The following is a 26959-nucleotide window of genomic DNA, read 5'->3' on the forward strand; positions in this document are numbered from 1 at the left end:
AGCATAGTATTCCATTGTGTATATATACCACATCTTCTTGATCCATTCATCTGTTGATGGACATCTAGGTTCTTTCCATAGTTTGGCTATTGTGGACATTGCTGCTATAAACATTCGGGTGCACGTGCCCCTTTGGATCACTACGTTTGTATCTTTAGGGTAAATACCCAATAGTGCAATTGCTGGGTCATAGGGCAGTTCTATTTTCAACATTTTGAGGAACCTCCATGCTGTTTTCCAGAGTGGCTGCACCAGCTTGCATTCCCACCAACAGTGTAGGAGAGTTCCCCTTTCTCCGCATCCTCGCCAGCATCTGTCATTTCCTGACTTTTTGATTTTAGTCATTCTGACTGGTGTGAGGTGATATCGCATTGTGGTTTTGATTTGTATTTCCCTGATGCCGAGTGATATGGAGCACTTTTTCATGTGTCTGTTGGCCATCTGGATGTCTAAAAGAAAAATCTTTTACATTGTAAAAGATCATTACAGGATGACCCCTGACTGATACCCAACTTTTAAGATTTATTTATTTGTTTGTTTGTTTGATAGAGAGAGATCACAAGTAGACAGAGAGGCAGGTCGGGGGGGAGCAGGCCCCCCGCTGAGCAGAGAGCCTGACTCGGGGCTTGATCCCAGGACCCCAAGATCATGACCTGGGGTGAAGGCAGAAGCTTAACCCACTGAGCCATCCAGGTGCCCCGTGTACTATTGAGAGAGCCTGGGAGCACAGAAAACAGGGCTAGCAACTCATCAAAGGAATGCTACCAACCACTCTGCAGTTCATCTCACTAACCCTTTGCAGACCCTGTCAGAAAACCTGCCCATAAACTGCTGGGAACACCTCATCTGTGGACATCCTTTCCAGCTGGCCCACAGACACTACCCCCCGCCCCTGCCCATGCTCTGCACACCTCACTCTGCCCTGAACATGGCTGGCTGCCAGTATGTGCTCCCCTGGGGTGAATGTGAACCTTTGCAGATGGCTAGTGAGCACATGCAGAAAGCCATCTCAACCCTGTGAAATTGATAGAAGACTCATAGATGTGAGCATTTCAGAGCACTGTCCTAGGGAAAACAAATGGGAGGCTCTCAGCATTTCACCTGGCTTTGTGGAATCAAGAGAAGGCATATATATCTTAAGAACTTTCCCCAAGAGAGAACAAAAGGTATGGAATGGGCACATCCATAAACCAGGTCTAAGAAAGCCTCAGAATCCTTAACCAAATTGAATGGTGAAGGTATTTCTCTTCTAAAGACGGTCAGTAGACAGTCAGAAGACACTGGAGGAAGTGTCTTCGTTCAATGCAAAAGCAGCAATACAAGACTCCAAAGAACACACACACACAAAATCATGGAAATAGGATACCACCAAAGAAACAATAATTTTCCAGTAATCAATCCCGTAGAAAGGAGGTCTCAGAATTGTCTGACAATTCAAAATAATTTTTTAAAACTCAACAAGCTACCAGAGAACACAGACAGACAACTCAGTTAAATCAGGAAAACAATGCATGAACTAGGATATCAGCAGATAAATCGATTTTTTAAAAAAGTTGAACGCAGGGCACCTGTGTGGCTCAGTAGGTTGAAGCCTTCCGCTCAGGTCATGATCTCAGGGTCCTGGGATCGAGCCCCGCATCGGGCTCTCTGCTCAGCAGGGAGCCTGCTTCCCCCTCTCTCTCTTTTATCTTTAAAAATAAAATAAAATAAAAAGTTGAACACATTCTAGAGCTGAAGAATACAATAATGAAACAGAAAAAATCCTCAATAGAGAGATTGTCAAATAAACTTGATCAAGTAGAACAGAGAATCTGTGAATTTGAAGACAAGTTATTTGATATTATCCATTCAGAGGAGAGAAATATCATATGCTCTCACTTATATGTGGAATCTAAAACAAAAAACCAAACTCAAAGAAACAGAAAAGATTTGTTTCCAGAGGCAGGGAATGAGGAGTGGTTTCAAAGGTTGAGTCGTCAAAAAGTAAAACCTCAAGTTATATATTAAGTTCTGCAGTTGTAGTGTACAGCGTGGGGACCATAGTTAACAATACAGGACTTTATATTTGAAAGTTGCTAAGAGGTAGACCTTAATGAGTGCCGTGAAGTGTGTAAACCTGGCGATTCACAGACCTGTACCCCTGGGGCTTGTAATACATTATATGTTAATAAAAAAAATTAAAAATTGAAAAAGAGGTAGACCTTTCTAATCACCAGAAAAAAAGTTGTAACTGTGTGGTAATGGATGTTAACTAGTCTTATTGTGGTGATCCTTTAACAATGTGCATGTGAGTATATACATATGCACGTGTATATGTTGTACATAACATTATGTACATTATGTTGTACACGTAAAACTAATATAATATTATGTCAATTGCATCTCAATTTTTTCCTTAAAGATTTTATTTATTTATTTGACAGACAGAGATCACAAGTAGGCAGAGAGACAGACAGAGAGAGGCAAGGAAGCAGGCTCCCCGCTGACAGAGAGCCCGATGCGGGGCTCGATCCCGGGACCCAGAGATCATGACCTGAGGTGAAGGCAGAGGCCCACCCCACTGAGCCAACCAGGCACCCCAGTTGCATCTCAATTTTTAAAATCTGAAAAAAGTTAATGAAAGAAAGGTGAATTACAATATTTTTATTTTTATGACACTTTATACTTTTCAAGGTATATTGTTCTTTATGTTGTTTTATTTTGCCAGTTTTATTCAATATGCAAATGCAATTTACAGGTAATAGGTCATCAAACCTACATCAAAAAGTCCTGAATTTTCTTGCTAAATTTGAACCTTTTTTAAAGATTTTATTTATTTATTTGACAGAGATCACAAGTAGGCAGAGAGGCAGGCAGAGAGAGAGGAGGAAGCAGGATCCCTGCTGAGCAGAGAGCCCGATGTGGGGCTGGATCCCAGGGCCCTGGGATCATGACCTGAGCTGAAGGCAGAGGCTTTAACCCACTGAGCCACCTAAGCACCCCTAAATTTGAATTTTAACTCAATAAGAATTATATATAAGTGTCCCAATTTTGCATCAGAGTTTTCTGAATTGATGAAATTTTGCTCTAATGTGGCTATGATAGAACTGACAATTTCATGGTCATCTCATATCCCACTGTGCCACTTTCACTGACATATTAGTAATAAATACTGCTTTTTCACTTCAGAAATTTTGTCCAAACAGAAAATCCCACTTTAAAGAAAAAACATAGTGGCAATGTCAAAAGCTGGCAAGGGTGCATAGAAACTGGAATTCTCACACATTTCTGTTGGGAATATAAAATGGCACAGCCACTCTGGAAAGAAGTTTGGAACTTCCTTAAAGAGCTAAACATTTCTTACTATACACTCCAGCCACTGTACTCCTGGACATTTACCAGAGAGAAATAAAAAATTAATGTACAGACACACATAAAAATCTGTACATGAATGTTCATATTTATTTATAATAGCAAAAAATGGAAACAATGAAAATGTTCCTCAATAGGTAAATGGTTAAACAAAGTCTGGCATATCTACATCATGGAATACCACTTAGTAATAAAAAGCAATGGGTTATTGATACATGCAACTACGTGGATGGATCTTGAGATCATTTTGCTGAGTGATAAAGCCAACCTACTATATGATTCCAATTAAATACCATCATCAAAGTGACCAAATTACAGAGCTGGAAAATGGAGTTGTGGCTTGCTGCCACCATCCCAGCATCGTGAGAGAGTATCTTATTGCATATTGCTGGACTGGGAAAAGATCAAAATTCAAAGTTTGTTGTTTACTGAGTGGATATTGCTTTCACGCCTTTGTAAGGGGAACCACTGTAAGTCAGAGAATGTCTGTACTTATTAGGTGATCAAGAGGCTGGCTGGCTGGCTACTGTAGGCTCTACTGCCTCCCACTGCAATTAAAAATTCTTTTCTCTGAAAAAAATCTTTGCTTTTACCTTATCCTAATGTATGTGAAACTCGAGAACTGAATATTATTTTTCCTTTCATGGAGATAGTATCTGTTATGTAAGAGATCATATAGTCTGATTTTTTATAATGGTTTCCTTGTTTGAAGCCCTGTCTATTTTTACATATTTGTTGTTATTTCTTTTTGCTTTTCTCTCCAAAGGGAAACTTGTCCAGGATTTGCATGGGTTTAGTTGAAGGGAATATGGTTTCTTGTTCAAATATTTCCAGTCCCTTCTATAAAGTATTCTTGTCCCCCCACCATGACCCTGTATCCACCTAGCTTTCAAATAAAAATTCTACTTTACAGGAAATTTAGAATATTGAGGGAGAGAGTGTGAGGATGCTATTAGGCAAATGCAGACCTGGATACCCAAGTTGACATCTTGATTTCTACAACAGTACAAGAATACAAAAAAATGATGGTGGTGTGTGTTGGGGAGGGTAGATACAGTTTCAGAACAAATGAGTTTCAGGATCAAATATAATCTGTTTGCATATTGATTGGAATAAACTAGCTGTAAAAAGCATTTTTTCAATGAACAGGAACTCAAACTGACATACAGTTTAGATAATGCTAAGAATTGTTCATTTTGTTTCATAAGGTAATGAATTTGTGTCTACATAAAAAATATTGTTATTTTTAAGTGATATATGTAGTATTTGGAAGGAAATAACAATTGCAAGGAATTTCTTTAAAATACCTCAGAAACAAATTTTTTTTAAAAAGTGAAGCCATTGTGGGAAAAAAATTTTAAGTGTAGAATTTAAGTGTTTCATATTACTATCTTCAATACTTTTGTATTATTGTTTTATTTTAAAAATTGTTTTCTGCGCAAAGGAAAAGAGTAAGTACGTACTTCCTATAGTTTCACCTGTCATAGTTACCTGGACTCCATCTCCCACCTCAATCTACCTCCCCCCTCCTGATTAAAAGCAAAATACTCATAGCAAATACATAATATCGAAAAGCAATAAAGGAGTAGTCAAAGGGAAGCCTGAGTTTGAACTAAAAAAATTTAAAGGAAAGAGACTTTTCCCCATTGCAGTATTTTCTCCAACTCCTTGCTAGTGCAGTTCCTTTCACTTGTCAGAAATAACATTGCTGTTTCTGTTGCCTAGCCTCATCTGTGCCTGGAGTTCCTTGAGGATTCCTGGCATCTTGAAATAAACAGTTCATGCCAGGTAGCACAGTCAGAGGTAGACGAATATAGGCACAGGTAAAGAGGCAATCAAGTCAAATCAAGTCCGAGATAAAATACTCCTCATGCAGCACAGACCAAGTCCTTTAAAAATCTTCTCTTTTGTCACATACAATCACTTTTCTGCTAAAAAAAAAAAAAAAAAAAAAAAAAAATTGTCAATTTATTTTCATACGAAAAACTTCACCTTTCTCCCACTTACTAGTTCCTGAGGGGGGAAAAAAATACAAAAAGAAAAAAATTCAAAAGCTAATAGCGCCAGGGAAGTGACTCAGGTAGGTAGAAGCATTTAATTAAGCAAAAGAAATAGAGGCGGGAGGGCAGTAGCCCTCCCGCAGAGGATTCTGGGAGGTATAGTCCACTCCCGGTAGGCGGGGCTGTAGCCCTAAGCCTCCTTGGGATGCTGGGAAGTGTAGTCCAGAAGTTCCGTGCAGTGGATGACGTCGCTCGTGTGGGGCTCGGGGTTCTAGGAAGGAAGGCGCAGGAACTTCCGCTCCAGGGGAGCCTGCGGCCATTATTCCCCATGTGGTGGGGAGACTTGAGTCCTAGCAACGATTCTAGGCCTCTTCAGGTTAGGCAAGGGACCAGTGGTGTCCCAGCCCAATGTCTTAAGGGCAAAAAGTGATGTCCGAGGGAGGAAGCGGTGGAGACATTTGCATTTCCCTCTTGCTAGGCGGAGCTTCCTAGCGTTTGGGGCGGATCACTTGTTGGAGCTTGGCGACAGGCCAGGGTTGTGCTTCACTGTTTGGTGGTCTCCTGGGTGCTGAGCTCCCCAAGCCGTCTCCTGGGCTAGCCAATCATCGTTGCCTTTTCCTAGCGCTGTAATGTTGGTCGAGTTGCTCGCTGTGAATAAGTTTCCGGTGTGTACTTACAATACTAGTTAATACTTCTAAAACGCTAGAGAGGGGCACCTGGGCGGCTCAGTGGGTTTAGCCGCTGCCTTCGGCTCAGGTCATGATCTCGGGGTCCTGGGATCCAGTCCCGCATCGGGCTCTCTGCTCAGCAGGGAGCCTGCTTCCTCCTCTCTCTCTGCCTGCCTCTCTGCCTACTTGTGATCTCTCTCTGTCAAATAAATAAATAAATAAAATCTTAAAAAACCCAAACAAACAAACAAAAACGCTAGAGAACAGTGATGACACCCAGAAAAGATTGCTTCTGGTTATGGGTGCACAGGGCTCCAGCCAAAGTAAATGTAACAACAAGCAAGTCTGTATGAAAGTTTTCGATTTCCTTATGTTAAGAAGGCACCATACATACAGGTGTAGAGGACATACAATAAATCAGGCTGAAAATATGAACAACATATAGGCTAGAAAGTGGCTTAATCTTGGAGATTCATAAGGTAATGAAACTCCAATAGAAATATGGATATGGGGGCGCCTGGGTGGCTCAGTGGGTTAAGCCGCTGCCTTCGGCTTGAAAGACCCGCGGATCCCCTTACCCAAGAATCCAACACTGCTACTGGATGCAATCAGCAAGAGGTTCTTTATTGTTACGCAGGCGCCTGCGGGTGGTCAGCACACGCCTGCGGGTGGTCAGCACACGCCTGCGGGTGGTCAGCAGCTCCTGCTAGCTGAGCACACCTGGCTGGGGTGGTGCAGGATTTTTATAGACAGGTACAAACAAGTTTTGGGTGGGGCGCAACTGATTGGTGGACAGTTTGAACTTTTGAAAAAGGCATACTTGGTGTTAGCGGATTGGCTTTGGAAGACCCCCTCGCGCGAAGAGAAAGGCGGGAAGGGGAAACAAAGAGGGGAAGTTTAACCTTATTACTCAGCAGAAAGGCATCCTGTCTACGTGACCTATGTGACCATGCAGCCCCCTTGCCTACATGACCATGCCCCTGCTATTAGGAGAGGGTATCTTGTTCAAACAGGAGTCAAGTGTCATGCCCTAAAAGCCAAGCGGTTCACAGAAAAGCAAACAAGCGGTTAGTTATCCTATCTGTCTACTAAGGGAGGGGTCTTTCTAGGGGAGGGGTCTTTCAGGCTCAGGTCATGATCTCAGGGTCCTGGGATCGAGTCTCGCATCGGGCTCTCTGCTCAGCAGGGAGCCTGCTTCCTCCTCTCTCTGACTGCCTCTCTGTCTACTTGTAATCTCTGTCTGTCAAATAAATAAATAAATCTTTAAAAAAAAGAAATATGGATATGAATATAAAAGATATGAATAGTCAACTTGTAGCTCAATATGCTCACTGCACAACCTGTGGTCTCCAAGCTGTTACTAAAGTAGAATCTACAATAGGCCTTTCGAGCAGTCTGTGAGATTCCTGTGTCTGACAGGGAGACTAGGGAAATCAGTGGATCCCATTAGAGTTCACTGAACACACTGATGTTCTTTTCTCAAGTTTATAAGAAGCAATATAGTATATTTGCATATGAATAAAAGAATGCAAGGACAACTTAAATATAAGTCATTAGACTGTGTGGCAGCAGTCAGTGGTCTATATATTTTGTAATTGGGGTAAGCATGGTGGGCTGATAAGTTCAAGTCCAGAGAGACCTACAGATGATTCAGATTATACTGGGAGTGCACATACTTGCATATTTTTCTACCCTCTCATAGAGGTCTGAACACTATATATCCATAGCGTAGGAGCTAAGTTCTTATCTTCTGCATATTATTGCATGAAGTGCTTTCTCAGTTTCATTTTTACCATTTAGAAACTGATCTTTAAAAAGTTAATTGTCCGGCGCCTGGGTGGCTCAGTGGGTTGGGCCGCTGCCTTCGGCTCAGGTCGTGATCTCAGGGCCCTGGGATTGAGTCCCTCATCGGGCTCTCTGCACGGCGGGGAGCCTGCTTCCTCCTCTCTCTCTTTGCCTGCCTCTCTGCCTACTTGTGATCTCTCTCTGTCAAATAAATAAATAAAATATTTTTAAAAAGTTAATTGTCTTAGTTAGAAACACAACATTTGCCTAACAAAAACATATCCTTGGTGCCTCTACATCCTCAATCCACTTAACCTGCTACCATCCTTGAACAACCACGGATCTAATTTCTTTTCCTGTAGTTTTTCTTTTCTTTTGCAGTATGAGATAGCAATAGAATCATAAAATGTATATTTTGTCTCAATTCTTACACTTAGTGTAATACTTGTGAAACTCATCCTTATTGTTGCAAAAATCTAGTAATTACTTTTAGTTTCTTTTTAATGTTGACTAGTACTTCCATTGTATAGATATATTTAAAAATTTTAGTTATTGATGGGATTTTGATTAGGAAAAAATGAGAAAGTAATCTTTTGCTTTTCATTTCCTTGGGGACATAGGATGTAGAGTATCTTTTCATATGCTTATTTGTCATGTGTATATCTGCTTTGATATGGGTCTTTGACCCATTTTTAAATTGGATTGCTTGTCTTCTTGTTGAGTGTTGAGAGTTCTTTGAATATTTTGTACAGAGACCCTTTATCAGATGTGTCTTTTGCAAATATTTTCATCCAGTCTGTGGTTTATCTTCCCATTATCTTGAGGTTGACTTTCACAGAGCAGAAGTTTTTAATTTTAGTGAAGTCCAGTTTGTCAACTATTTCTTTCATGGATCATACTTTAGTATTGTATCTACAAAGGCACAGTCATTGTCAAGATCATCTAAATTTTCCCCTGTACTATCTTCTAGGATTTTTATGTTTGGTTTTTATAGTTAAGTCTTTGATCCATTTTAAGTTAATTTATGTGAAGTATGTAAGGTCTGGGTCTAGATCCTCCTTTTTTCCCCTTGTATTAGGACATCCAGTTGTTCCAGAACCATTTGATGAAATGACTATTTCTGAATCATTGTTTTGCTTTTGCTCCCTTGTCAAAGGTCAGTTGATTATTTTTATATGAGTCTATTTCTGGGTTGTCTATCTGTTGTGCTGATCTATTTGTCTGTGTTTTTTTTAAAGATTTATTTATTTGAGAGAGAGAGAATAAGCAGGAGGGGCAGAGGGAGAGGGTGAGGGAGAAAGAATCTGAAGCATACTCTGTGCTGAACCATGGAGCCTGACACAGGGCTTGATCTTATGACTGTAAGATCACAACTTGGGCCAAAACCAAGAGTCAGATTTTCAACTGACTGCACCACCCAGGAACCCCCATTTGTCTGTTCTTTCATCAGTATCTCCACTGTCTCCATCACTGTAGTTACACTGTAGCATAGTAAGCCTTAGAGTCAAGAAGTGTCTGTACTCCCAACTTTTTTATTCTTCAATATTTTGTTGGCTATTCTGGGTCTTTTCCTCTCCATATAAACTTTAGAAAAGTTTTTCAGTATCCACAAAATAACTTCCTGGGATTTTGACCAAGACTGCACTGAATCTATAGATAAAATTGTGACGAACTGACATCTTGAGTATGTTGAGTCTTTCTATCCATGACCATGGAATATCTTTCCATTTAATTAGTTATTCTTTGACTTCTTTCATTAGAGTTTTGTGGTTTTCCTCTATCAATCTTTTACACATTTTGTTAGGTGTGTAATTAAGTATTTCCTTTAGGGGGTTGCTAATGGTATTATTATTTTTTAAGATTTTATTTATTGGGCGCCTGGGTGGCTCAGTGGGTTAAGCCGCTGCCTTCGGCTCAGGTCATGATCTCAGGGTCCTGGGATCGAGTCCCGCATCGGGCTCTCTGCTCAACAGGGAGCCTGCTTCCTCCTCTCTCTCTCTGCCTGCCTCTCTGCCTACTTGTGAACTCTCTCTCTCTGCCAAGCAGAGAGCCCAATGCGGGACTCGATCCCAGGACCCTGAGATCATGACCTGAGCCGAAGGCAGAGGCTTAACCCACTGAGCCACCCAGGCATCCCGAATGGGAACATTCTTGCCCTGTTCTTGTTCTATCTCTCTCAGTCAGTTCTGAATGCATGCATGCCCATAAAGAATAAAGAAATGCAAACCAGTCACACTAAGGTTGAGACTCTATATTTGTCAAATTCGATACTGAGTACGGGTCAGCAAAAATTTCCTTATAGTATCTGCATTCCGCCCCTCCCAAACCCTGCATCCATCTCTTCCTTTCTGTAATGTTTTCCTTCCTTCCTCTCACTTTCCTTTCCTCTTTCTCCCAGTTCAAGGTTCTCTAGCGTCTATAAGGAAGCTTCTTCGAATAGGTAGTTTGCTTTGGTTGAGTTGTCTTAGTTTTTGTCACATTTGGAAGAAAAAATTTCAAGAAAACGATGGGGGCGGGGCGGCCAAGCTAGACTAACAGTATAGAATTAATTCAGGCTGACTCTCCAAAAGAGAACACCGACTATTTAAACGCTGACTATCCCAAACAGAGGGAGAGCCTTGAGGAAAGGGCCACTCCGCAGGAGATTCCGGGATTTGTGGTCGACAAGATCCACAAGGTCAGACGCATTAAGCTCCGGAAAGACGCCCTGAATGCATCGTTGGCTGGAGAAAATACAGACGTACATTAAAGAGTTCTATACACTTGGCAGCATTCCCGGGTTACAAAATTCGATCCGTAGCCACACGCTTTTAAATACAATCCAGGATCTCGGTGTGACAGCCGACACTTCCGCCCTAGGAAGGCGACGAGAGGGGTGCTGGGGATTCTGGGAAGTGTAGTCCGGGAACACAGTACAGCAGGATAACTTCCGCTGTAGGAGGCAGAGGCTGCGACCCTGCTCCCGTCGGGAATTCTGGGAAGCGTAGTCCAGGACGTCTCTGTAGACAGAGTCGCTTCCGCTCCCGGTACAGGAGGACGCGGCCTTCATTCCTCTGCGAAAGGTGAGCCTTGCCTCCTCGAGAACCCTCCCGGCAGCCGCAGTGACTTGGCGTCACTTCGCCGTGGGCCCATGGTCCTCTGGCCGTCGACCCTGGGGAAGAGAATCCGCCGGCGGCGAAGGGCGGGGTTTGTGTTCCTTCTGAATGAGCTCCGTGGAGTGCGGGGCAGTGCGTGCATCCCCGGCTCAGGGCCGGGGCCGGGCGCCGACGTCGCTGGGAGTGAGGGTCTCCCGGGTTCTGCACTTCCCCGACCCTTTCCCCGACCCCCGGCCAGTGCTGCCCTTTCCCAGCTCCCCGGCTGTATACTGTTCGGAGAACCTGTGTCTCTGCCTCTTTTCTTTAAGTGGGTAGTCGTGTCTACCTAGTAGAGTTACTTTAAGAGTTAAATGAGGATGCAGCAGCGGAAGGCTTAGAGTCTGGCTTGGGATAAAAAAAATTAGGTCTCTTGATAAGCAGTACTTTTAAATTTCTGGAGAAGCTCTCAGTTCCATAAAAGCATCTGTGAACCTGGGATGGGGTCCGAGCTCTGACCCTTCTGGGATCCCTGAAGGAAGGGAGGCTGCACCCAGATACCCATTTTTTTTTTTTTTAAAGATTATTTATTTATTTATTTGACAGAGAGAGATCACAAGTAGACAGAGAGGCAGGCAGAGAGAGAGAGAGGGAAGCAGGCTCCCTGCCGAGCAGAGAGCCCGATGCGGGACTCGATCCGAGGACCCTGAGATCATGACCTGAGCCGAAGGCAGCGGCTTAACCCACTGAGCCACCCTGGCGCCCCCCCCCCCCATTTTTTTTTTTTTTTTAATCTAAATTTAAGTAGTTATAAAGAGTCATTCCTGGTTGTTGTCTGGGACACCACCGTAATTTATGCGGGAGTTCTAATGAAGTTGTGATTCTCTCAGCCTCCTTTCCTTCCCCAGCCTGGACTTCTTGAAAAAGGCCCCTGGGAGGAGGGAATGGCGCTTTGGCTCCTGGAAGCAGAGCGTCTCCGGAGTAGTACTTAGCGTCTCTCTTCCTCTTAGGTTATCTCCTCTCAGGGGAGAAGGTATTTCCTTAACCCATCTGTAAATTCTTCTACCGCGATGCCCTGACTTTGTTGAATAAATAAATACAGGAAGGTATGGGAGAGTTCTTGGGCATGAATAATAACAATTATATTTACTTTTTCAAGCTTTTATTTAAATTCCTGTATGTTAACATAGAGCATAATATGCGTTTCAGGTGTACAATATAGTGATCCGTACTTCTGTGTTCCTGACAAGTGCACTCCTTAATCCCCATCTCCTGTGTCACCCATCCCTCCACCAGCCTCCATTCTGGTAACTATCAGTTTGTTCTTTATGGTGGAGAGTCTCTTTCTTGGTATGCCTCTCTTTTTTTCTTTGCTCCTTTGTTTGGTTTCTTTAACGCCACCTATGAGGGAAATAATACGGTATTTCTCTTTCTCTGACTGACTTATTGCACTTAGCAAAGTACACTCTAGCTCCATCCACATCGTTGCAAATGGCAATATTTCATTCTTTTTTATAGCTGAGTAATACTCCATTGTATTTATACACCGTATCTTCCTTATCCATTCATCAGTCGATGGGCACTTGGGCTGTTTCCATAATCTGTCTACTGTAGATAAATGCTGCCATTAACATCAGGGGGCATGTTTCCCTTTGAATCAGCCTTTTTGTATCCATTGTGTAAATACATGGTAATGCAATTGCTAGATCATAGGGTAGTTGTATTTTTAACTTTTGGAGGAATCTCCATCTATTTTCCACATTGGTTGCTCTTGTCTGCATTCCCACCAATAGTGTAAAAGGGTTTCCCTTTCTCCACTTCTTCACCAACAATTGTTCTTGTGTTGTTGATTTTAGCCATTCTAATAGATGTGAAGTGATATCTCATTTTTAAAAATTTTATCTTATTTTTTCAGTGTTCCAAGATTCATTGTTTATGCACCACACCCAGTGGTCCATGCAATCCTTGCCCTCCTTAATACCCACCACCAGGCTCACGCATCCCTCCACCCCCTCCTCTCCAAACCCTCAGTTTGTTTCTCAGAGTCCACAGTCTCTCATGCTTCGTCTCCCCCTCTGGTTTCCCTCGATTCACATTTCCTTTCTTTCTCCTAATGACCTCCGTGTTATTCCTTATGCTCCACAAGTAAGTGATACTCTATGGTAATTGACTTTCTCTGCTTAACTTATTTCACTCAGCATAATCTCCTCCAGTCCCGTCCATGTTGATACAGAAGTTAGGTATTCATCCTCTCTGATGGAGGCATAATACTTCATTGTGTATATGAGCAATATCTTCTTTTTCCATTTGTCTGTTGAAGGGCATCTTGGCTCTTTCCACAGTTTGGCGACTGTAGCCATTGCTGCTATGAACATTGGGGTACAGATGGCCTTCTTTGCACTACATCTGTATCTTTGGGGTAAATACCCAGTAGTGCAATTGCTGGGTCATAGGGTAGCTCTATTTTTAATTTCTCAACACACTGTTTTCCAAAGTGGCTGCACCAGCTTACATTCCCACCAGTGTAGGAGGGTTCCCCTTTCTCCACATCCTCTCCAACACTTGTTGTTTACTGTCTTGTTAATTTTGGCCATTCTAACTGGTGTAAGGTGGTTTCTCAATTGTGTTTTTGATTTGAGTCTCCCTGATGGCTAATGATGATGAACATTTTTTCATGTCTCTGTTAGCCATTTGTATGTCTTCTTTGGAGAAGTGTCTTTTCATGTCTTCTGCCCATTTTTTGATGTGATTATCTGTTTTTTGAGTGTTGAGTTTGAGGAGTTCTTTATAGATCTTGGATATCAGCCCTTTGTTTGCAGTGTCATTTGTGAATATCTTCTCCCATTCTGTGGGTTGCCTCTTTGTTTTGTTGCCTCTTTCCTTTGCTGTGCAGAACCTTTTTATAGTTTTGATTTGCATTTCCCTGGTAAGTGATGTTGAACATCTTTCCATGTGTCTGTTGGCCATCTGTGTGTCTTATTTGGAGACAGGCCTGTTCATGTCTTCTGTCCATATTTTAATTGTAATTTTTTGGGGGGTGTTGATTCATAGAGGTTCTTATATATTTAGATGCTAACCCTTTATCAGATATGTCATTTGCAAATATCTTCTCCCATTTCATAGATTGCCTTTTAGTTTTGTTGATTGTTTCCTCCACGGTGCAGAAGCCTTTTATTTTAATGTAATCCCAATAGTTTATTTTGTTTTTGTTTCCTTTGCCTTAGGAGACATATCTAGAAAGAAGTTGGTATGGTCGATGTCAGAGAGCTCACTACTTCTGTTCTCTAGAATTTTGATGGTTTCCTGCCTCACATTTAGGTCTTTCATCCATTTTGGATTTATTTTTGTGTATGGTGTAAGAAAACAGTCCAGTTTTGTTCTTTTGCATGGTACTGTCCAGTTTTCCCAACACCATTTGTTGAAAAGACATGCTTTGTCCCATTGGGTATGCATTCCTGCTTTGTCTAAAGTTAATTGACCATATAGTTGTGGGTCCAATTCTGGGATTTCTGTGTGTTGACACAGACACAGACACACTGATCTGTGTGGCTATTTTTGTGCCAGTACCATACTGTTTTGATGTCTATAGTTTTGTAATATAACTTGAAGTCTTAGAATTGTGATACCTCCAGTTTTGCTTTCTCTTTCAAGATTGCTTTGGCTGTTTGGGGTCTTTTGTGGTTCCACACAAATTTTAAGGTTGTTTGTTCTAGCTCTGTTAAAAATACTATAGGTATTTTGATCAAGATTGCATTAAATGTGTAGATTGCTTTGGGTAGTATAGAAATTTTAACAATGTTTTTTATTCCAGTGGAAGAAAACATTTAACAATGTTTTCCACTTCCAAAAATGGAGTGTCTTTCCATTTCTTTGTTTCCTTTTCAATTTCTTTCATCAGTTTTTCCTAGTTTTCAGAGTATAGGTCTTTCACCTCTTTGATTAGGTTTTTTCTTAGGTATCTTATGGTTTTTGATGCAGTTGTAAATGCTGTTTCATTATTGGTGTATAGAATGCAACATATTTCCATACAGTGATTTTGTATTCTGTGACATTACAGAATTTGCGTAACTCTTTTAACAATTTTTGGTGGAGTCTTTTGGGTTTTCTGCAGAGTATCGTGGCATCTGCGAATAGTGAAAGTTTGACTTCTTCCTTCCAGATTTGGATCCCTTTTATTTCTTTTTGTTGTTGGATTGCTGAAGCCAGGACTTCCAGTCCTATGTTAAATAACAGTGCTGTGAATGAACATCTTTGTCTTGCTCCTGACCATAGAGGAAAAGCTCTCGGGTTTTTCCCATTGAGAATGATATTAACTATGGGTTTTTTTTTTTTTTTTTTTGTATATGGCCTTTATCATGTTGAGATATGTTCCCTCTATCCCTACTTTGTGGAAGGTTTTTTATCATGAATGGATGTTGTACATCGTCAAATGCTTTTTCTGCATCTATTGAAAGGATCATATGTTCTTATCTTTTCTTTTATTGATGTAGGGTATCACATTGGTTGATATGCAAATATTATACCACCCTTGCAGCCCAGGAATAAATCCCACTTGATCATGGTGAATGATTCTTTTAAGGTACTGTTGGATTTAATTTGCTAGTATTTTATTGAGAATTTTTCATCCATTTTCATCCATATTAATCAGGAATATTTGCCTATAATGCTCCTTTTTTTTTTTAAAGATTTTTAAAAGATTTTCACTTTATTTATTTGACAGAGATCACAAGCAGGCAGAGAGACAGGCAGAGAGAGAGGAGGAAGCAGGCTCCCCGCTGAGCAGAGAGCCCGATGCGGGGCTCAATCCCAGGGCCCTGGGATCATGACCTAAGCTGAAGGCAGAGGCTTTAACCCACTGAGCCACCCAGGTGCCCTTATAATACTCCTTTTTAATGGATTCTTTGGTTTGGCATCAAGGTAATGCTGGCTTTGTAGGTTGAGTTTGGAAGTTTTCCTTCTTTTTCTATTTTTTGGAATAGTTTGAGAAGAATAGGTATAACTCTTCTTTAAGAGTTTGGTAGAGGGGCGCCTGGGTGGCTCAATGGGTTGAGCCGCTGCCTTCGGCTCAGGTCGTGATCTCAGGGTCCTGGGATCAAGTCCCGCATCGGGCTCTCTGCTCGGTGGGGAGCCTGCTTCCTCCTCTCTCTCTCTCTGCCTGCCTCTCTGCCTACTTGTGATCTCTGTCAAATAAATAAATAAAATCTTTAAAAAAAAAAAAAAGAGTTTGGTAGAAATCCCCTATGAAGCCATCTGGCTCTGAACTTTTGTTTCTTGGGAAATTTTTGATTACAAGTTTTCTATTTCTTCCTGTTTCAGTTTTGTTAATTTGTATATTTCTAGGAACTCATCCATTTCTTCCAGGCTGTCCCAATTTGTTGGTCTATACTTTTTCATAATGTTCTCTTATAATTATTTTTATTTCTGTGGTACTGGTTGTTATTTCTCCTATCTCATTTGTTAATTTATTTGGGTCCCTTCTCTTTTCTTTTTGATAAGTCTGACTAGAGGTTTATCAATTTTATTGATTTTTTCAAAGAAGCACCACCTCCTGGTTTCATTGATCTGTTCTATTGTTTTTTAGTTTCTATATAATTTATTTCTGCTCTAATCTTTATTATTTCCTTCCTTCTGCTGGCTTTAGACTTTGTTTTTTGTTTTTTCCTAGCTCCTTTACATGTAAGTTAGATTGTTTATTTGAGATTTTTCTTGCTCCTTGAGGTAAGCTTCTGTTGCTATATACTTCTCTCTTAGGACTGCTTTTGATGTGTCCTAAAGATTTTGGACCATCATGTTTTCACTTTTGTCTCTATATTTCTTAACTTCTTCTCTATTTTCTGGTTGACCCATTCATGGTTTAGTAGCATGTTACTTAACCTCCATGTATTTGTGGTCTTTCCAGACTTTTTCTTGTGGTTGGCTTCAAGTTTCATAGTGTTGTGATCAGAAAATGTGCTGATGGTATATCATACACATAAAATGGTGTAATTATACACATAAAATGGTATAATCTCAGTCTTTTTGTATTTGTTGAGGTCTGATTTGTGACCTAATACATGATCTGTTCTGGAGAATATTCCATGTGCACTTGTAAAGAATATGTATTCTGCTGTTTTAGGTTGGAATGTTCTGAACATATCGGTTAAGTTCACCTGGTCCAGTGTGTCATTCAAGCCATTGTTTCCTTGTTGATTTTCTGCTTAGTTGATCTGCCCATTGATATGTGGGGTGTTAAAGTCCCCTACTATTATTGTATTATTATCATATATTTCCTTATGTTTGTTATTAATTGTTTTATATATTTGAGTGCTCCCACATTGGGGGCATAAATACTTACAATTGTTACATCTTCTTGTTGGATTGTCCCCTTTATTATGTAATGTCCTTCTTCTTCATCTCTTGTTACAGTCTTGGGTTTGTTTGTTGGTTTGTTTGTTTTTGTGGGTTTTTTTTTTTTTCTGTCTTTGTTTTAAAGTCTAGTTTGTCCAGGGGCACCTGGGTGGCTCAGATGGTTAAGTGTCTGCCTTCGGCTCTGGTCATGATCCTAAGGTTCTGGGATTGAGCCCCACGTCAGGCTTCCAGCTCAGGGGGGAGTCCGTTTCTTCCTCTCCCTCTGCCTGCCCCTCTGATTCTGCTCTGTCTCTCTCTCTCAAGTGAATAAATAAAATATTTTTTTAAAAAGTCTAGTTTGTCTGAAACAAGTATTTCTACTCCAGTTTTCTTTTGACATCCATTTGCTTAGTGAATGTTTCTCCATGCCTCGCTGTCAATGTACTGGTGTTATTAGGTCAAATATGAGTCTCTTGTAAGCAGCATATAGATAGGTCTTTTTTTTTTTTTTAATCCATTCTGACACCCTTAGTTTTTTGATTGATGCTTTAGTCCATTTGCATTCAAAGTAATTATTGATAAGATACATGTTTATTAACATTTTGTTACTTGCTTTGTGGTGGTTTCTGGAGATTTTCTCTGATCCTTTATTGTCTTCCTCTCTTTCATGTTTTGCTGATTTTCCTTAGTGATGTATTTGAATTTCTTTCTCTCTATTTTTTGTATGTTTAGTAGTGGTTTTTGATATATGGTTGCTGATAGGTTTGTATATAAACTCTTCAGCATAAAGCAGTCTATATTAACAACTATATAACTCTGCTGCTGTAATATGAAAGCAACCAGAAATATTACTTAAACAAATGAGCATGCCTATATTCCAGTAATACCTTATAGAATTTGTGGAATAATATCATTTGATCATTTTCACATACCATAAAAGAATAGTCTTTTTAAAAAATCAGTGTTAGTCCCATTGTTAGCTCACAGCTAAACAAAAACAGTCAGGGGCCTGTATGGTAGCCAAATTTGCTAAACCTCTTATTTTCTCTAGGGTTCTTATATTTTTAGTTACATTGATTTATGCCTTATGTTTATTGGATTTATTGATTTCTCTCTACTTTTTATTATTTCCTTTTTTTCTGTTTACTTTAAGTGTAATTTATTTGCCCTTTCCTAGTTGTTAGCTTAAATTGATTTTAGACTCCTCTTTGCTTTCTTTTTTTTTTTTAGACTCCTCTTTTCTAATATGTGAATACATTTCTCTATAATATCTGCTTTGCCTGTGTCTCACACATTTTGATATGTTGTTTCTTCATCTTGATTCTGTTTAAAGTATGCTCTTTCTTTTATGACTTTGGCCTTTTGGTTGCTTAGAAGTGTGCTGTTTAATTTCCAAATGGAGATTTCCAGATATCTTTTTGTTATTCATCTTTAGTTTATTTCTATTACAGTTTGAAAAATACTTTATAAGATTTCAAACTTTATAAGATTTTATAGCAGTCTGGAGATGAAAAAGGAAAGAATCAATGAACTCAAAGATAAAGCAATGTAAATATTTTCAGTCTGAGCAACAGAGAGGAAAAAAATACTGAAAATATGAGCAGAACCTTAGATCCTTATGGGACAATATCAAAAGTCTAGTATTCATGTGATTGGAGTCTTAGGAGAGGAGGAGAGGAATATTTGTGTGGAAGTACTAGCTGAAAACCCCCTAAATTTGGTGAGATACATAAATTTAGATTCAAGAAGCTTGGTGAATATCAAATACAAGAAACTCAGAATTACTTCTGAATATATCATAAAGTTCTGAAAATTATAGATAAAAATTCTTGACTAAAGCTAGAGAAAGTAGCACATTATATGTGGCAGAACAATGATTTAAATATTTGCAGAGTTCTCAGGAGAAACCATGCATGCCAGAAGACAGAACAACGTATTTAAAGTGCTTAAAGAAAGGAATTGCCAACTCAAATTTATATATCCAGTGAAAATTTCCTCTGGGAATGAAGGGGGAGGAGTGTCACATCTATGCTAAAATGGAATACTAAAAGAGATTCTTTAGGCTGAATAGAAATGATACCAAATGAAAACTAGGAACTTAAGAAATGAAGAAAGAGGGCGCCTGGGTGGCTCAGTTGGTTGGACAACTGCTTTCAGCTCAGGTCATGATCCTGGAGTCCCGGGATTGAGTCCCGCATCGAGCTCCCAGCTCCATGGGGAGTCTGCTTCTCCCTCTGACCTTCTCCTTGCTCATGCTCTCTCTCACTGTCTCTCTCTCAAATAAATAAATAAAATCTTAAAAAAAAAAAGAAATGAAAGAGGAGCAACAAAATGCTAAGTTTTTTGATAAATATAAAATATTGTTTTTCTCCTCTTAAAAATATACATGACTGTTTAAAGTGAAAATTATAACTTGGTTAGAGTATTTTATATAGAGTAATAGATACAACTACTACATGATGTGGGAGAGAGTTAAGGGAACTATTTGATGGTAAGGCTTCTGCATTTTAGTGGAGGTGGTAAAACAATAACACTAAGTACACTGTGAAAGACTAGGTGTATATATTGGAACCTAGAGGAAAAAATCCCAAGAGCTATAACCATAGGTTAACAGATAAATTAAAATGAATGGAATCCTAAATTTTTTTTTCAAATAACCCCAAAAAAGGCAGGAAATGGGTAATTGAGGAAGAAAATCATGGAGGAAATGTTTATAGCAGCAGTGTCCACAATAGCCAAACTATTGAAAGAACCATGATGTCCATAGACAGATGAATGGATAAAGAATGTGAGTAGTATTCCATTGTGTGTGTATATATATATATACACATATATATGTATATATAATAACAATGCCTGTACACACACACACACACACACACACACAGAGGAATATTACTCAGCCATCAGAAAGGATGAATACATACCATTTACATCAATGTGGATGGAGATTATGTTGAATGAAATAAGTCAATCAGAGATAATTATCATATGGTTTCACTCATATATGGAAGATAAGAAACAACACAGAAGGTCATAGAGGAAGGGAGGGAAAACTGAATTTGAAGTGATCAGAGAGGGAGACAAGCCATGAGAGACTCTTAACTATAGGAGAGAAACTGTTGCTGGAGGGAAGGTGGGTAGGGGTGGGGATAGGGTATTTGGTTGGGGATAGGGCAGTTGGGTGATGGGCATTTAAGGAGGACACATGATGTGATGAGCACTGGATGTTATATGCAGCTGATAAATTATTGAACTCTACATCTGAAACTAATGATGTACTATATGTTGGCTAATTTAATTTAAATTTAAAAAAAAGAAGGGAGGAAAATCAGGGTAAAGTGATAGACTTAAATCCAACCATATAAAAATTACATTAAATGCTAATGGCCGAAATATATTAATTAAGAGATTATAAAATGGATTAAAAAACAAGAACCAAGTATATGCTATCTAAAGAGCCTACTTAATGTCCTACATATAAGGACATAGATATGGTAAAGGTTAAAGGGATTACCCCAAAAAGGTGTGCCATGAAAACAACAATCAAGAGAAAGCTGGAATGGCTATAGTAATATCCGACAAAGGAGACTTCAGACAAATAACTATTATCAGGGACAAAGAGGGACACTTACACCAAGGGTAAGTTCATCGAGTAGACATAACATTCCATCCTAAATGTGTATTCACAAAACAACATAACTTCAAACCACATGAGGAAAACTGGACAGAACCAAAAGAAGAAATGGAGAAACCCACAATTTCATATGGAGATTTGAGTACTCTTCTCAGTAACTCATAGAACAAGCAGGCTTGTTCAGTAAGAATATAAAAGACCTGAATAATAATAATAACCTTTCCAGTACACACTATGAAATAGACAACAAAATGCACGATTTGCATGATCTTCAGTTCTGATAATTTCTGTTGACCTGTCTGTGAGTTCACTGGTGTTTCTGCTCTGTCTCTCCCACTCTGTTGCAGGTTTCTATATAATAGGGACAATGTCAAGTTCTCTGTGCTTATTTCCAAGTATAGGTTTTGACAGAGAGGGGTTATTCAGTACCTGTTTGTGGTTGATGTAGCTTTCCAACAGGCATCAGGGAAGAGGGACCTTCAGCTCAGTGAGATTGTATTCAAATTTTCTGAAAATGGATGTCGGATAAACAAACGATATAAATAGTTTCTGCCCTTTATCTCAATCAGATTGAATAGGATGCTGAAGCCACCCACTTTTTCAGAATATTCAAAAGGTGGTATATGCCTAGTGTTAATTACTAACCTAAAATAAATACTCTTAGAGGCAAACTAGGGCTGATGTGCAGCTTCTATATTTATTTCATGGTGACAACAATGAGGATAACAATAGCAGCTATCATTTGTTGGGTGCTTATTATGAACTACATGGACTTTCTAACGCTTGGATGCATTAACTCATTTGTTCTTCATAATAACCCTACTTTTGTCTTCATTTTACAGATGAAGAAACAGAAACATCAAGAGGTTAATTATTTTGCAGTTTACTCTGCTATTAAGTGGCAGAATCTTGATTGAAGCTTGGCAACCTGATTCTATAGCCTAGGCTCTTGGCCAAAACACTCTGCTTTTATCAGACTGGCAAGGTGGGTTTTAGGAGTTGATAAGGCTGGTAGCAAAGCCTGTTAAAAGGTATCTTAGAACAGGGGACGTATAAGCTGGTATAAAAAGCCAAGAGGATTTAGGATGCACGTCGGCAAACTATTGCCCATACTTCTTTTTGTAAAGCCTCTCCTCACCTACAAAATCCTGGAGGCTTTCCTGTGAGGTAAAGTCCTTTACACAGCTGGAGTTTACAGGGAAGAGCAGACATGGAAGATTCCTCTATAGCTGGCTTGCTAAGAGTCTAGACTTTATTCTAAAGGCATTGGGCAGTCATGCACATGTTTTAACCGAGAAAGGGACATAATCAGACTCTTTCTAACATGTAAAGCTGTGGAATGACTACTGTTTAAATGTCTGTTTAAAACGAATTGCTTTATTTTTTATAATAACATAAATTGCTTTATATTCTGAATTCTTAAAATCCCGTGGATGATTCGTAACTCCTATTGCTTGGTAAATCTGATGAAGCAAGTCTAACTGGTGGCCTGTATTCATACTGAGTATGTGCCTGAAGAAACATCCACAACACTTAGACACAATTCCAAGAGCATCTTATAATAGGGAGCAGTGGGAAGCTGGGAGTCACAAGGCCTGACTCCCAGACCCTCCTCTGCCCCTGGCTTAGGTGTTCTCCAGTCATTCCCTATATTCACTGGGAGGTTGAACGATCTAATGGTTGATTGCATAGGCTCAGCCTGCAAATTGCTTCTATTCATCTCAGAATCTATGTTTGCAACCCTGTCTGCAAACTAGTCACATGAGCGAAAGAGGTTTCATTTTCACAAAACCTCTTCCTCCACAGATACCAATTATAGACCCTGGACTGGGGCCTGGGTATTAGTTTTGTTTCCATTTTTTTATTAGCTTCCCAACAATTACCAGTGAGCTGGTAGATTGAAAGCCACCATCCTAGTAACTGAGAACATGGACTCTGGGATGATAATCCTGGCTGCTCTGCTGACTGAATGGATAATCATGAATAAATAACTTAAAATCTCAATGCTTCAGCTTTTCCAGTTACTGCAGTGTGCAGCAGCACGAGCAGCAAAGTCTCCTGGGACAGGCTGTACGAAGCTATGCAGGAAGTCCTGCCTAGGAACCAGCATAAGCACTGGAAGTGTTCGGAGACTGTGGAGCTGCAAGTCAGCTTGAAGAACTATGACCCTATCATCAGGCTTAGGTCCACTCCCTGCCCCACATTCTCCAGGTGTGATTTAGGGTGATGAGGCCAAAGCTGTGGATATTCCCCACATGGGCGTTGAGGCCCTGAAGCATCAATAAGATTAAAAAAATCAGTCAAGAAGTTGGCCAAGAAGTATGATACTTTTTGGGCTCCAGAATCTCTGATCAAACAGATCCACGAATTCTGGGTCCAGGCCTGAATAAGCTGGCAACTTCCCTTCCTTGCTGACCCGCATGAGAACCTGGTGGCCAAAGTGGATGAAGTGAAGTCCGAAATCAAAGTCCAGATGAAGAAAGTATTGTGTCTGGCAAGGCCGTTGGCCATGTCAAGATGACAGATGATGGACTTGTGTACAACGTCCACTTAGCTGTCAGTTTCCTGGTGTCATTGCTCAAGAGGAATTGGTAGAACATTCGGGCTTTATACATCAAGAGGATCATGGGCAAGCCCCAGTGCCTGTACTAAGGCACAGCTTAATAAGCCCTAGTGTTGCCATTAAAAACAACAACAACAACTCAATGCTTCAATATTCTCAACAGTAAAAATTGTGTTAATCCTTGGGGTTGTTTGAGGATTAAATGAGGCAATGCCTCTAAGGCATGTGATTTGGTTCTTGACTTCTCACCACCTCTTCGCCTTATTTGCCACAAGTACCCTCTGTTCGAGTACTGTTCTGTTTGAGTACCCTGTTGAGCTTTGAGTGGCTGATACAGCACTGTCATCCTCCAGGGCTAACATCAGGCCTCGTTTTCTTCGTTGAGCCCATCTAACTCTCTCGCTTATCCAGTGTAGGTTTGGGGACCCTTTCCATGTTCCCCCAAAGGACCCTGTTTACACTCTACTGTGGCATCTGTCGGTGTGTAACAGCTCATTTCCTAATTGGTCTCCCACACTTAGACTCTAAGCAACTAGAGGTCTAGGAACTATATCCCTTTCAGAAGGTGGTCTATAAATATTGGGTAAGTGAGAAGAAAACTCAGCTCTTTCACTACTAACTGTGAAGCCAAGTCAATACTTGCTCTTGGTAGTGGTGCATACATTCTGTGGATTCTTCACCTGTGGCCTGTGTGGGCAGGGACTTGGGAGGAGATGCGTACTCTGCTGCAGGAGAAGAAAACGTCTCTCTAAAGTGGTACAAAAGGCTCTACCTTAGTTACAGCCTCAACCAGCCCTTTTTTGAGTTCTTTCTCTTACACGATTGATCGAGAAGTTGCTTGAAAACAGTAAATAACAGTAAACACCTGTTGAATACAATAAATAACCTTGCCCAAGAAATTAAACTCCTGATCCCCAAGTCCTTGCAAGCATCAAGTGCTGAGCCAACACCTTACATGGATATGAGAAATATAGTGGCATCATTATATCCTTCATTATATCCATGTGGGAAAAGGGATGTGCTATCTGAGCCTTCTCTGACTTCAAGAAGAATATGGGGACAGATGGCAGCTACACTTGTGGTAAACATAGAATAATGTATAAACTTCTGAGGGGTTCCTGGGTGGCTCAGTGGGTTAAAGCCTCTACCTTTGGCTCGGGTCATGATCCCAGAGTCCTGAGATCGAGCCCCACATTGGGCTCTCTGCTCAGCAGGGAGCCTGCTCCTCCTCTCTCTCTGCCTGCCTCTCTGCCTACTTGTGATCTCTGTCAAATAAATAAATAAAATCTTAAAAAGAATAATGTGTAAACTTGTGGAATCACTATGTTATACACCTGAAACTAATGTAACATTATGTGTCAACTATACTCAAGTAAAAATAAATAATAAAATAAAAAATAATTTTAAAAAAGAATAGCCATCATGGGAGACTGTGGACTCTGAAAAACAATCTGAGGGGTTTGAAGGGGCTGAAGGGTGGGTGGGAGGTTGGGGGAACCAGGTGGTGGGTATTAGAGAGGGCACAGATTGCATGGAGCACTGAGAGTGGTGCAAGAACAATGAATACTGTTACGCTGAAAATAAATTTTAAAAAATTTTGAAAAAAGAAATACTGTAAAAAAAATAAAAAGAATAGCTGTCAATCATTAAATTTTTCAGAAGTGTGGTCTCAATGTCGAAACAAACATTATTACTGGGGCAACAGATTAAGAGGCCATCTTTGCCGCCCAGTTGTCTTATAAGACACATTTACGAGGACAGTTTTATGATGGAGAATAGTATCTGATTTTCTTTTTTTTTTTTTTTTAATTATTTTCAGTTAGCCACTGTATAGTACATCATTAGGTTTTTTTTTTTTTTAAAGATTTTTTCTTTATTTATCTGACAGAGATCACAAGTAGGCAGAGAGGCAGGCAGAGAGAGAGGAGGAAGCAGGCTACCTGCAGAGCAGAAAGCCCGATGTGGGGCTCGATCCCAGGACCCTGGGATCATGACCTGAGCCGAAGGCAGAGGCTTAACCCACTGAGCCACCCAGGTGCCCCCATCATTAGGTTTTGATAGTATTGAATGATTCATTAGTTGTGTATAACACTCAGTGCCCATCACAACATGTGCCCTCCTTTTTTTTTTTATTATTGTGTTCAGTTAGCCAACATAGAGCATACCATTAGTTTTTGATATAGTGCTGAATGAATTCATTAGTTGCATTTAACACCCAGTGCTCATCACAAAACGTGCCCTCCTTAATACCCACTACCTGGTTACCCCCTCCCCCCACTCCATCCCTTCTGTAACTCTCAATTTGTTTCCTGGAATCCAGAGTCTGTTGTAGTTCCACTCCCTCTCTGATGTCTTCCCATTCCGTTTTCCCTCCCTTCCCCTGTGGTCTTCTGCGATATTCCTTACATTCCACATAGGAGTGAAACCATATGATAATTGTCTTTCTCTCCTTGACATTTCACTTAGCCTAATCCTCTCTAGTTCCATCCATGTCAGTCCAAATGGTGGGTATCCGTCCTTTCTAATGACTGAGGACTATTCCATTGTGAGGAATATTCCATATGAACCACATCTTCTTTATCCATTCGTCTGTTGTGGCTTCTTCCACAGTTTGGCTATTGTGGACATTGCTACTATAAACATTGGGGTGCATGTGCCCCTTCTTTTCACTACATCTGTATCTTTGGGGTAAATACCCAGTAGTATAGTTCCTGGGTCATATAGGGAAGCTCTATTTTTAGCATCTAGAAAACATTGGTATAATTACAACATTTTTATGCTATTCACATGAAATCCTAATAGCAATCTGATAGTGTTGGTTCTATTATGGTCCTCATGCTTCAGATTACAGAAATGAACCCTAGAGAGGTTAATTAACCATGGTTAACATATGTGTGTATTACATATTGTATGTTGTACTCATATATGTCCTATACATTAAATATTACATATGTTTATTCTGTAGCGATGCCAACATATAGCAAATACACAACAATGCCAGATTTTAAAACTGAATTTTGTGCCCAGAGTCCAGCTTTAACCAGTACATACCACTGCCTCTCCTTTTCCACATTTTCCAGTATCAGAGTGAGTCCATAGGAGCAGAGAGGTCTGTGAGGAGCGCTGAGTATCATTGTGCAGACTGTCCCGTGCATGAGGGCATCCTGCCAGGATAACCTCATGGTAGCTGGAATCAAGCCCACACCTGGCCTGCCAAGGTGTGTGTGGCAGCATCTTCTGGGAGCAAGTAAGGGACACCTTTGCCTATTGTACACAAAGATACATCTCCCTTTCTCTCATGGCTTCTTTCTCATGACCTTGTTTTACCTTCTCAGGTCTCTGCCTTTCCCTAGGAAAAGGAGGAAAAAATGATCAAGTTCCAGGTGAGCTGGGTTTTTATTTCTGTCATTGAACATTTTCTTTCACTTCTCAGTTAGGTAGACTCCTTTTTTACTCTTCCTTGCCAAGAATAAAGAATTTCAGCAAGTGTTAACCATTTATGTGCCATGCTCTTTGTTTTTAAAAACGTTTTCCTTTTGGTTTTTGTCATTTTTTTA

General features: G+C 40.2%; 1 protein-coding gene and 1 pseudogene across 9 annotated transcripts in view; both read left to right on the forward strand.

Annotated features, from left to right (window-relative positions):
- Positions 1–10745: 10745 nt before the first annotated feature.
- Positions 10746–26959, forward strand: part of ZNF112 (zinc finger protein 112) — a 42201-nt gene continuing 25987 nt past the window's right edge. For 2 of the 9 annotated variants that reach the window (XM_059152037.1, XM_059152032.1), the window contains exons 1-5: positions 10746–10866; positions 12085–12182; positions 21682–21824; positions 26483–26649; positions 26738–26785. Coding sequence is in view for 5 of the 9 variants with exons in the window: in XM_059152032.1 (XP_059008015.1) it covers positions 26771–26785 (15 nt within the window). In the remaining 4 variants the exon portion in view is untranslated. The remainder of the gene's footprint in view (positions 10867–12084; positions 12183–21681; positions 21825–26482; positions 26650–26737; positions 26786–26959) is intronic. The other 7 variants (XM_059152038.1, XM_059152035.1, XM_059152039.1 and 4 more) reach the window with 5 other exon arrangements.
- LOC131817723 (large ribosomal subunit protein uL1-like) lies at positions 10935–23626 on the forward strand (annotated as a pseudogene).

This window comes from Mustela lutreola, chromosome 16 (assembly GCF_030435805.1).
Source record: "Mustela lutreola isolate mMusLut2 chromosome 16, mMusLut2.pri, whole genome shotgun sequence".
Lineage (NCBI taxonomy): Eukaryota > Metazoa > Chordata > Mammalia > Carnivora > Mustelidae > Mustela > Mustela lutreola.